Source organism: Diospyros lotus, chromosome 11 (assembly GCF_014633365.1).
Source record: "Diospyros lotus cultivar Yz01 chromosome 11, ASM1463336v1, whole genome shotgun sequence".
NCBI lineage: Eukaryota > Viridiplantae > Streptophyta > Magnoliopsida > Ericales > Ebenaceae > Diospyros > Diospyros lotus.
This window is the reverse complement of record NC_068348.1, coordinates 175,490-188,760: the sequence shown is the minus strand read 5'-3', so window position 1 is coordinate 188,760 and position 13,271 is coordinate 175,490. Positions and strand designations below refer to the sequence as shown.

Genomic DNA, 13,271 nt, shown 5'->3' with positions numbered 1-13,271 from the left:
AAACTTTTGTGCTTTCTACCACTCATTGGTATCATACATTGGCACATACTTAATGAGTTGATTGAATTTGGTGTCATATTGAGCCACCGACATTTCTCCAATTTGCTTCAGGTTCGCAAACTCCCAGCTTTTTTCCTGCCTCCAGCTAAGCGGGAAGTACTTATTATTGAAGGCCTTCTTGAATGCCTCCCAAACTGATACTGGGGTCTCATCAGTTCCAGACCCTTGCCTCGAGCGGGATCTTTGCAACGCTCGCTCTGTAGTCTGCCACCACTTCCCAGCTTCTTCCTCCAACATGAAAGTGGCACAATTTACTTTATCCTCGTCGTTGAATTGGAGATGTCGAAGCAACTTCTCTGATTGCTCTAACCAGTACTCGGCCATGTTGGGGTCATCATGGGTCTTCCCTTTAAAAGTTGGTGGTCGCTGCAGTCGGTATTGTTCCAGCACATTTTTAGTGTGCCTAGGTGGTCCTTCTCTGGTTGCGTGGGTCAAAAGATTCTCTATAACCTTTTCGATGCGATCCAAGCGTCCTTCAGGAACTGATGACTCCGTCTCTGGTTCTCCCGTTTGGATGCTACTACTGTAGCGACGATTTCCACTGCTTCTTACATATTATATTCCCCGATTGGGGCTGATAAGAGTCATATTCCTTTGCTGTCTTGTGGTTACCATCTGAAAGACAAGATAAAATCTCATTCCACGAGAATTTCTTGAAAAAGGAAATTTTATTTCATAACATTGTATATAACATCGATTACGAGAAACATAAGGCACACATCTAAAACACTGGTAAGCGAGAACATAAGATCGCCCACAATTCTTTTCTATGGGCTGGTAGACTTCCAGACCCAAACATCATCGCTTATTGTGTCATCCTCAGACTCTACCTCAGGTCCTTCGAGATCGTCATGCACCGTTATTCCTTCTTCTTCATCGTCCGAGCTAAGGTAGCTGGCGCCCATCATATCGGCATCGGCTACCACCATGTCTTCCCAATTTTCATCGGGGTCGGACATTTCTTCTTCCTCCAGTTCATCTCCCTCGTACATGTTGAGGGCATGGTCGCGGAACTGCTGGCAGTAGAAGAACAAGGATGCATAGTTGCCTTGGAGGTAAAGTCCTTCGACTAGGTCTCTTCGTACTCCTTCCATATGATTTATCAGAAAATTGACTTAGGCAGTCATTAGGCTTGGTCGCACGAAACTGCTCGGCGGCACATCTCTTAGAATTCCTTCGAGGAGGTCCAGGCGACCGAAGACATCCACCACAATTGGCTCGTTATCTGCCCATCGGCTGATCTAGTGGGTCACCTAGAACTGCTCGAGATAGTCGTTTTCCATGCTGCCATTTAAAAGTCAGTTAGCTTTTCTACTATTCACCGAGAACAGTAGCCATTTAGCGTTTTGTACATGAATAGTGCACCAGGTAAGTTCACAGGTAAGAGAGGTGGGTCACAATGGACACACTTAAGTACCAAATCTTGCCTTAGCCAGAACTTTCCTAGACATGCACATTTCAGTACAACACACTTAAGTTCGCAACCTTTAAACTTCGATTATCAATCTCTTAATCTATAGATAAGGATTTCTTAATCTAAGTTTTCTAAACATCAAGTTCATAGATCCCTAAAGATCTATCCTGATTCTTTAAATAGAACTTTGGCTCTGATACCAATTGTAACACCCCGTCTTCCAGGGCATTAAATTATGCTAGGATTTTTTTTTTTTACATCAAACATAAACTGGCAATAAATCCTCAATATGACTTTTATTTAATAACACTCCCAAATATAGTAAGGGAATGATACACTTTAAGCATAGCGGAAGCAAGATCAGAACCTGTAAGGAACCTCGAAAACATAACATATGTGGGTACATACATATCGTTCACCCAACATAATATTACAGACGATATTAAAATCTAAACAATACATCCGAATAAAATAGATAGTCCTAGTCCCACATGGGACCCACAAAATTTCCACCACGATCATGCCTCAATCACATCCTTGCCTTTTCGACTACTTGGCTCGCCTGGAACGTGGAATATTCCAGGGACATAATCCAATATCAGAAGATGAAATCTTTTGAGTGAGGATTAGATAAATATGAATGAATGATGCATGATGAATGGACAATTATAAACATATACCCACAATATAACTTCCCAGGCCTACCGGCCCGGCACGGAACCCTAGGCAGAATCCCGAACCTCTTGTAGGATAAGCTTAAAGTTGTTCCTTTAATTTTTCTAGGGGAATTTTGGCTACACTTTTAGGGTAACATCCCAACCCCATGCACGAGTTTCAATATGACAAAAATATCGTGTCGTGCATATATCACGTTTTCCCATGCAATAATATATGAACGAAAATGATCATAACATGTGAAAATATTATGCATAGTAAGAAAATCATGTAATATATGAATTATAGGGACAAAATCAATCACCTTTCACAGTTATTGGGATACCTAAAAAAATGTGCAAACTACCTCAATTTGCGTGCCAATCTTAAATTTTGTACCAAATATTTCACCTCACTTCCCAAAGCACCCTAGGCAAGATATTTGTTTAAATATTCAATAAAACCTATTTTTCTTTAATTTTCTTGTTTTTTTCTCTATTTTTCTTCAATTTTTCCTTACTAATATTCCAAAATAAATACCTACACCTATTTTTCACCAAATATTTTTACATAGGAAATTCTAAAATAATTTTATAAATTATTTAAAAAAAAAATGCACAAAAAACCAAGCCCGCACGCATTGGCGCGTGCTAGGGCGAGTGAGACTGGTGCTTGGGGTCCACGCACTGATCATCTTCTCCAGCCACGGCTTGTCGAAAAGTTACAAAAGATATACCAAACGAAAGTCCATGAAGAGTCGATCCTAGGGGTACCTGAATGGGCTCTAAAGGAGGTCCAGAAGCCGGCCAACGGAGGCCTCGAACTCTCGGCCAGGCGGTCCGCCTAAGGTTCCGACGAAGCTTCAATTCGTCTTCGATTCTGCTCCGTTGCTCGCCAAATGCTCCAGATATGATTTTCAAGCTATGGGCAACAAAAACCCCTTATCCTTGTCTCTCAATTCGTCCAAGATAGCCCTTGATTTGAAGCTTATTTTCTTGAAAATTTTGGCCATCTTCGAGCTCTATTTATAGGCGATTTCGAAGCTTCAAATGGCCTTGGATGCCTTGCCCATTGCCTTAGGAGTCTCCACCATCCCTAGATCGACCTAAAAGCACTAATATTCACCTGCAAAAGCGAGTTGCAGGTCTCCCATTTTTGACCAGCTTTCTTGGCCGATTTTCTCAAAATTCCGGCCACTCCAGTGGCCATTGTCGGCTCATGATGGTTCCTACGAGATCCCTGACTATCCCTCATGATAGCCCATTGCCTGAAACAGCCGGCCAGAGATGGTGCGCCACTATCAGAAGCCATGGCTATGGAGTTTTTGAAATTGTAGTTTCGCCCTCTTAGATTCGATTTTTCCATTTTGGCTCCTTTCCTCACAACCCCTACACTTTCCTCAATTTCCATTGAGCCCCTTAAGTTCCAATCTTTCAATTTCCTCTTTGCCACTTTTGCAAAAAATGACGTTTTGACCCCTCTCGAGCAACTTTGGAAAATTGCACTTAGGCCCGTTTCTCTATTTAGGCTTTAAACCTACTCGTTTCTTCTTGAAACCTCTGAAGGGTTTCTCTACTCAACAAACCGAAGCTTCCCATAGCTTCCGTTATCATTTCAGGAGTCTCTTACGAGAATTCAGTTTTGCAGCTTAAATGGCGGCTGCATTTTTTCTGTACCAAAAATCGTTTCTGATTGCATTTATTTTGGTCTTAAAAATCATGCCTCGAGATGCTCGTTAGAGGCATTCCTATTTCCTTGAAATTTAAGCTTTAGGGTACTCCCTTCGGCTGATTCGGTAAATGTTTTGGGCTTTTCAGATACTTAATTTTCCCGAATTTCCAATTTTCCTTAAAAATAATAACCCAAAGTTCTTGGGTGTTACACATTCAAGGTAAGTAGTTCTATCCTAAAACTTGGTTTACTATGTGAGTGTTCGCTCCTATGATTTGGTTTACCGTGAGTTGTTTGTCGAATCTTGATTTTGTTATATGCAATGGTTTTGGCATGTGAATGGTTGATTTCATGTGGATGGTTCATCCAAAATTTTTATTTATGTGTGCAATGAAATACGTGCATTGAAATATCGTTTTATGTAATGCATCATTGAATGTCGGGGTTATGGCATTGACATGTGTGTTGGACATGGGTAGTGTTCCGGGATGCTTTTGAGTGGGAACATAATCTTTAACGTGATTGTGGTGAGCCGGTTCTTGCATTGATGTTGACCCTCCCGTGTCGGGAGTGGTAATGATTGTTCCGGAGATGTCAGAGAGATGCGTTGATGTTGCCCCTTTTAAGCAGGATTGTGTTATGCCAACATGTCGGTGTGGTTATGTTGCCTTTAGAGAGATTGCTCTTTTCCCGTGGTATGGTTAAGTGTCGGGTGAGATTCTCTTGGGCTGGGACATGTCAGGATGTGTCAGTTGTTCATGGTTTTACATTCATGGAAATGTTTTGAACTCTCACTAGATGACTTATCATCTAATTTGGACTATGTCCCGAGAATATTCAAATTTTCTAGGTGAAAGTAGCGGCGTCAAGGGAAAGAAGGTTATCAAGATGTAGCTGTCATTTACATTGGTCATCTTTAGTGTATATTTTGTCTATGTTTGGAGTGTTAGTAGTTGTTGTTGAGCATGAGTCTCTATGTGTTTCGTTATGAAGTTGTCATGTCAAACGATGATACGGTTCCAATGATATAAATGAAATGTTCAGTTATGTATAATTTTGAGGTTTCGATCTTGCTTTTGCTGATGAAATAATGGTTACCTGTCTTAGCTTATTCATTTTTAAAGTTGATATGCTGAGAAGGTAGAATTGGGATTATCGAGGATTGATTTATGTTGAGTATATGTTGATATATATATATATATATATCCTCGAAATCCTAAGTCGTTTAACTCTCGGGAAAATAAGGGCATTACGTGAGGCATAATCACAAGTATTGGCATTTAGCCAGTTGGAGGATAGTGACACTGCCCAGCCCTTGCAGCCAGCTACTGATGAGAGATCATTATGGTTGGAGGTTACAGCCGGTAAGAAAAAAGGTTGCGTCTATTGCATGTCATCCCTAGTTCCTACTACGTACCATCGCCACCACCATCACAGTCGTCATCGAGCTCATTGGCAGAGCATATTCAAGAAGTTGTTAGGGTAGCTATGGAACCCATTCACAATCGCTTGTTAGCTATTGAAGGTAGGTTGCCTCCCTCGCCGTAGTCTTCATCATCGTCACCCCCGAATCCTTCGGATCATTAAAATGATTCGTTATTGGTATGGATGATAGATACATTTGACGATGTATTTCTATTATTTATGGACGTGTTATTGGTATGGATGATAAATTTTATGAAGTATTTCTATTATTTATGAATGTGCTATTGGTATGGATGATAGATTTTACGATGTATTCCTAATATTTATGGATGATGTGTATTACTATATGGATTTATTGTATAGTATGGATGATTTTTTTCAGTTCGTATATTGTGTTTATCAGTTTGAATTTTAAAATTTTGAAAGAAAATAAAATTTATTTTTAATTATATTTAATTTTGAGACAGATTTAGAAACAAAAAAATTCGTCTCAAAATCACTCTAAAATTACAAAAAATGAAAAATTCCATCTCTAAATCCGTTTCAAATTAGAGACGAAAAAAATCCACCTCAAAATCCGTCTCAAATTACAGACAGAAAAATCTGTCTAAAAAATCCGTCTCAAATTAGAGACAATAAAAATTCGTCTCAAATTTTACGATGGGCATTTATTTGATAGCTCGAAATCCATCTCAAACTGAACATCCGTCCCAAAATGACTATTTTCTTGGAGTGACTCGGGCTAGCCTAAGCTGCTCTATCTTATAGCCTATTGTTAGGAAATGTCTTCTTGTAAAGAATCTTTTTGAAACTGTTGAGGTCTACTAAGATCCGTCTGAGTTCCCATTTTCTCAATTTGACAGAGATAACTAGGGGTCATTATAACTTAGTGAGTTGGGAGGTCTTCATTTGAGAATGAGATAATCTCTTCATTTTTTGATCACTTAGAACTTGACTATTTAGCTCAGGGTTCTCTTTACTTTGGTTTAACATAGCCCTTGGGTACAACTCCTATCACTAGTGTGTGCAAGATCAATGGCTACTTGAGATCTTATAGAGGTGTTTCCCTTCTTCCTAAGAGGCATTTGACTTTGGGATTGTTTGCCCCTATGCGTTCAGTGTTTGGATCAACTTTTTCTTCTATCATATTTGGACTAGTGTGAACACCTTTCCAGAACCACGAAGTCATGGAGATGATCGTGGTTGATCAACTCTTGGATTTCATCCTTAAGATGTTGGCAATCCTTAGTATCATGCCCATGATCCTTGTGAAAGTGATAATATTTCCTATTATGCCCATGAGGGAGAGCTTGCATCGAGGTGGGGGGTCTTTGCAAATAATCCTTTCCTTCTAAGAACATGAGGATCTTAGCTCGGCTAGCATTGAGGGAAGCGTAGCTAACTACGCTTCAATGGGTGTTACTTGGACACAAGCGATTGTGAGCCCTTCCTTTGTGCTTATTGGGCTTAAGCTTTGTAGCCTGTTTGTTCTTCTCATTTTCTTTCTTCTTAGGTTACTCAACTGGTTTGACCTTCACCATTTCCTCAACATTAATATTTTTTGTTAGCTAGAGTGAGGGTCTCCGTAAAAGTTTAAGGTGGGGTCTTTGTTAGGGATAGAGCAAAGGACCCCGCCTTTAGGCCATTTTGAAAAGCTACCATTGCAGTCTGTTGGTTGAAATCTTCAATAGTTAAAGACTTTTTCTCATTAAATCAGGCCACAAAATCTTTTAGTGACTAACTTGAGTTTTGTTTGATGTTAACAAGGGTCGTGGAGGACTTTTGATGGCACTTTAGGATTGCATAATGGGTGAGGAAATATTTCTTTAATTCTTCTTAATTGTGGATAGAGCGGTGTGAGAGGCTAGAGTACCATGTTTTGGCATGCCCTTCCAACGTAGTTGAGAAGGTGTGACACCACATTGTGTTTGACTCAACTTGGACTAACATGTGAGACAAGAAGAGATCCACATGGTCACAAGTGTCGCTAGTCCCATCATATAACTTAATGGTTGGGATACATAAATTTTTTTGGTGGGACCTCCACCACTATTGCTTAGCTCAAGGGCTAATTAAGGCTAGGGATATCGACGATCTCCCCTATTCTTCTACAACTAAGCTATTTGCTTCTCTATGAACCTAAGTTGTTTTTCTTGTAGGGTCTCATTTTCTCACAAAGGGAAATAACACGAGGCTTTCTCTTCCAAGTAACATTGCTCCTGCTTGAAGTGTTGAGAATCTCGGTTCTCCTATTGATCTTCCTACTCATGTCACTCATTTTATTGGTGTTGCTCCTCCTGGTGGTGTTGCTTGTCCTGGTGTTATTGCTCGGTCCAATGCTACTCTTCATTGCATTGAAGCTCAAACTGAAGAATGTATCTCCCAAGTAACTATGTGAGTTGTTGCATCTGTTTCTCTAGGAAAGCTAACCAATATGAATGTGGAAGAGGGTTTTTTAGGGGCAGTTGGTTGTTTGAGTTGATATGTAACCCCCCGCCTTCCCAAGGCGTTAGGTAACTTAAGATTCCAGGGATATAGATTTTCTTCCAACGGATACCCAACACAAAATCGTTCCCCGAAGATCCCGTTACACCTTCTTAGTATATCAACTATGAACCATTAATAAACTAAGACAGGTACATCACCTCAAATGCGGAAGCTAGATCGAAACCTTAATAGACATAATCGAAACCACTTTATTTATAATATAAAGTCAAACCAACGCTTACATGACGTTCTCAAAATAAACTACAAAATTGAAAGCGACATATTATAAGTTATCCACTAATCACCGTTACTTCTCGATGATCCCTTTTCCTTTCTCACCGCTGCCTTCACCTAGAACGTTTGAATATTCTAGGGACAAAGTCCATATTAGATGATGAATCATTTAAGTGAGAGTTCAAAAACATGTTTTCATGAATGTATGCAAGACATGAAATAAACCAACACAACCCGGCAAGCCCTAGCCTAAGAGAATCCCACAGCACTTAACCCTACCACGGGAAAAAAACAATCTCTCTAGAAGTCATGCCACCATACCGACACATCGACACGATGCGGTTCTAGCTTAAGAGTGCAAGGTTAATGCATCTCCCTAACATCTCGAAAACAATCGTTTCCAACTCCCGACCCAGGAGGGTCACATCAACGCAAGAACCCAACTCACCACATTTACGTCGGAGATTACGTTCTCACTCTAAGCATCCAAGAACCACTACACAATCTCAACTAAAACTCATATGGACCACTTAGTCATCCTAGTGCAACTTCCCTGACCAAACGGCCTGGCACGAAAACCAAGGCAGCTATCCCGGCATGCACACCAGCATAAGATACCCCTATTATTCCGTCACACCCTTAGAGAATTATGGCTACACTATCCAGACAATATTTTAGGTTGACATTCCATACGAACAACACAAAACGCATGATTATGCAACTCAAATCTCATATGGACCATCTAGTCATCCTAGTGCAACTTTCCTAACCAAACGGTTCTGCACAAAAACCAAGGCAGCTATCTTGGCATGTACACCAGCACAAGATACCCCTATTATTTCGTCATGCCCTTGGAGAATTATGGCTATACTATCCAGACAACATTTTAGGCTGATATTCCATATGAACAATCACAAAACGCAAGACAATGCCACATTTCACAATTCAATGCATCATATAAACAACAATTTTATAAAAAGCAATGCACAAGTACAAAACGTTTAGGGATGAACCTCCCTCATAAAACCAACCGTCACCGGTTACCGTTCGCATGCAATAAAACTGTTTTTCATCAAAGCTCAACACATTTAAGTAGCACAAATACCAAGTTTTAGGGTAGAAACACTCATAGTAAACAAGTTTGGGGGGAGAACCACTCACAGGTTAAAACCAAGTTTCTAGGTATAACACTCACCTCGAAAATATTCAGATTGCCTCGATCCTCGTGTACGACCTCAGTTTGCGTGTCAAATTTCAAACACTTGAACTTATACTCAACCTTAAGCCACAATACTCCCTAAACATCATATTTAATTAAAGAGCATCAAAATCTATTTTTTCTCAATTTTTCTATAATTTTCTCCATTTTTCTCCTAATTTTCACCTCGATAATTCTAAAATAATTATCTCCTCAGACATTTTTTTCAATTTTTTCAACACAATAAATCCTAAAATAATTTAAGGGAAATATTGATATAAAATTCCAAAAATACCCCTATGTCACGCGCCCTACATGTGGATATACGTGAAGGATGGTGCATGCAACCACGCATCGTTCTTCTTCTTTAGATCCGGCCGTCAATGACTGCTCCGATGGCCAAGCGAAGCCCACCCTCTTGAATCCCTTCCTTAGTCGATCACAATGGCACCACTGGTAGACCGAAACACCACTGGAAAACGCCCCAAATCGCGAGTTGCAGGTGCGGCGGAGGCGTTCACCTCAAGCTTTCTGGCCAAGCTCGAACAACCACCAAACGAACACTAATCTGCACCAAAAGCTCCAGATTTTCTCCCCTTAACACAAGGATCAAAAGCCCTCTATCCACTCTCTTCGATTCACCCTCAATCGTGAGCAATTTGTGTGTAAACTTTTGGCCAAAACCCATGCTATTTATAGCAAAATTTCGGCTATTTTGCAACCAATCAGAGGCTAAGGCTTGGCCCCTAAGCCTCCTTGCGCCGTATACCACCTCTCCCAGGCCTCCCTTGGCCGTCCCATTGACGAAAATGGTGGCCATGTGCGGTGGCAGTGCGACGACCGTTTTTGGCTTGTGTTCACACTACCCAGTTTCCATTTATTACACTTTGACCCCTAACTAATTTCTAACATCAGTTTGCCCCTTTCCTTGAGGTCCCTAATCTTTCCAACAATACCACTAAGGCCCATAAGTTTAGTACTCTTCATTTCATCCTTGAATCTCTAGAAAAATTCATCTTTTGACCTCCCTCGGGCAAAATTAAAAAATTGCACTTTGGCCAGGTTGGTCATTTTAACCTTAAATCCATTTGTTTCAACCCGAAATCACTCAAGGGTTGTTTCATATATAAAATCTAAGTCCCCAAGACTCTCCATTGACTTTTCGGATATTCCCTACATCAATTTAATTTTCTCAGCCTGGTCGACAGTTGTATCGAAAACTGTTCCTGATCCAATTTCTTTTAATGCCTAAAATCTTAACTCGTATTACTCATCAATACCATTACATTTTCCTTAATTATCTAGGGTCCGGGGTACTCCTTTCAGACGATTCAATCACTTAAAACTGCGATAGTGTACCCTATAGCCTCATTTTTTTAAAAATTTTATTTATGTCCTTCATAAAATTTCATTTATACCCTTAAGGATTTCTCGGGTATTACATGGTACCCCTTACTTGACTGCAAGATGGATCATGTCTAGGAATGATGAGATTGACAGGTGAAAAGTAGGTAAGATGAGGCAAGCAAAGGCAAGAATAGATTAGCCCCAAGTTGGGCGCCAAAGATGATGGGAAGTAAGGCTAATCACCACATGTTATCTCGAGATTTGGACATAGAGACTTGTACCTCGAGATTAACTCCTTGGGGACTACACTTGTAAGAAAATGACATGGGGCTAGGTCCCTTGATATAGTCTTCGACACTATAATAACTCAAGTTAATAATCAAACTCCGAAAGAAGAATGAGTGTCATCACATTATTAGCATAATTCTAGGATACGTGGTAATATTAGATTACATTTATGGAAAAATAATATTAGATTACATTCTTTAGAGAAGCATTTTGATAATTTTGTCATGCCATATGAACAAGAAGCAATTAATTAACATTTTTGTTGGCCGAATGGAGTAAACACTCCAAATTTTAGCAAATATCAAACCTTGAATTTTATTGAAGGGAGACTGGAGAAAACAAAACTTATGCATTGCGGGCTACGTAACAATCTAGTTGAAGATTCAGATGCTTGTGGCTTTCTTCTCAAAATTCACGAGCTCCTTTTAATTTGATGGACAAAGTCAAACATCAATTTTGTTGGTTGCTCTCTTCGAGTCGCATTGGATGCTTGATCCTTGCTGCTCACTTTACGCATTGGAGGAGTTGATAAGGACATTCTTCCTTCCGAGCCATTCATGTGTTGGAGGAGGAGTGTTGATCATAAAGCCAACACACAGCAATCCTCGGATCTTTTCCTCACCCTAATTATGTCCTCTCGGTCAAACAGTAGGGTTGCAGACAGGTTTATTATTATTATTATTAGGAAATTAAAGAAATATTTAGCATTCTAAGGTTTGGTATAAAAACAGAACCCAATCAAACATTTATAACAACTTTTCTTGGCATTACAAATTTTATTATTGCACTTAATTTCTTTGCCGTTAATCCATTTAGATTTTTTGAAATATCTAAAAAATAAAAAACATGTTCAATGTATGAAAGTAAAATTGTACCAATCAATTAAAAAAATATAAACCGAAAAAAAAGAGCAAATTAAAACTCAAGATCTCGTAATTAAACAAGATAATCGTCGAGTCTGGGTTCAATTTGAATTATAGTACTAGTAATCAACCAAAACCATTAATTAATTTGTCCAGCTAATTAATTGATCTTACAAAAAGAATATTGAAAAAAAAAAGAAAGAAAAGAAAAAAACAGAGATCAAGAAGGAGAAGGCCTGTACCCGTGCTCAATCGCAGGTACCGTTCGACTGCCAGTCGCCGTGGGGGCTCTGACATGGCCAACCATTGTCACTTGCAGAGCCTCCTCCTCGTAGGCCCTCCTCTCCATCTCCTCCATCCTCGCTTTCTTCTTCACCTTTGCCAGCAGCGCAATCAGAAGCAAGCTCAGCAGGAATGCCCCCAGCGCTGCTCCTATGGAGCTCCCCATCGCTAGCTTCCATCTGCTGATCACTTTCTTCCTCTCCGGAACCAGCGGCGACTCGACCACTAACCCGAAGTGCCCATTCCCTTTCGCCCCACAGACGTAGTTCGCAGACACTTGGTTTCCCAGTGTTATCTTCCCGTCATGTTCAAAGCGAGCACACAATGGTATCAGCCCCCCCATCGCGTTGTTCACAATTCCGGCGCTGCCGAAATCTACAGTAATGGGATTTCTCCCGGCCAGAATCCCAACTTCAAAAGGGTTGCTTGAGTTCACGTCATCGCCACCATTATAGGCTAGCAAGCCTAGAACAGGAGATACAAGTCGGTACCCGGATAACTCATAATTCTCATAGTAAATAGATGACCAGTTGGATCCAAGGTTTTGCGTGATTACTACGACTCTTTCTACACAAGGATGAACAATCACGCCATTCCCCAAGTGAAATTCCTTCAACTTAGCACCATACCTTCGAAGACTGCCGCATCGAAACCTTGCTGTGTGAACTTCTATGCCGGAAAGATTTGCTGGTAGATGTACGGGACGTGATGTTCCAGTTCTGGAATTCTTTTTATTATATGAGTGGAACGTGTAGTCTCTGATGACAAGATCAAGGAGACGGGCTGACTTGATCTCCTGAGCTTCGCCTTTGATCGTCAGTGCGAATGAAACCAATGGAAGGAGGAGAATCAACGGTAGTATGAGAGAAAATAGAGAGCACATTTCAGGAATAAGTGAGAGAGATGTTAGCTTTGCTTCTAGGGCTAGATGTTTACAAATCAGCAAAATGTATACACGTTTCTTCTTCTGGGACTGTGCGCAGGGACATTAAAGCAAGAGCTGGTTGCACCAGCGGAGAGAAATCTATGGCCAAAACCCAACTTTTGCTACTGTAGTAGTTAGCTAGATTCAGACTAGCCAGGTTGGAGTTACACAGAGGAAAGTTTGGACCTTGGATCGTGAAACTTTCCCAAATGCAAAGTGAAGTTGAAAGAAAGTAAAAGTTCATCTTTCTTTTCCAATAGTTATATGGAGTTGTGGAAGTTAATTTAGTCTTTCCACCTATTTATTAATCTCCGAAGTAATTTATGTTGATATTTTATCCTTAAAAGAACGTCACATTTTTGGTGCAATTATACATGTATATACTTCCTTTGTTGATTGATTCTCCCGTCTAGAGGGAAAGAA

General features: G+C 40.2%; 1 protein-coding gene across 1 annotated transcript; it reads right to left on the bottom strand.

The window, feature by feature from the left end:
- Positions 1–11,685: 11,685 nt before the first annotated feature.
- Positions 11,686–13,040, bottom strand: LOC127813447 (uncharacterized). Its single transcript, XM_052354408.1, has one exon. The coding sequence runs from the start codon at positions 12,804–12,806 to the stop codon at positions 11,862–11,864; it is 945 nt and encodes a 314-aa protein (XP_052210368.1). The 5' UTR covers positions 12,807–13,040; the 3' UTR covers positions 11,686–11,861.
- Positions 13,041–13,271: the final 231 nt, after the last annotated feature.

Excerpts from the sequence above, each read along its gene's own strand:
- LOC127813447 (XM_052354408.1), bottom strand. The coding sequence starts at position 12,806 with ATGTGCTCTCTATTTTCTCTCATACTACCGTTGATTCTCCTCCTTCCA.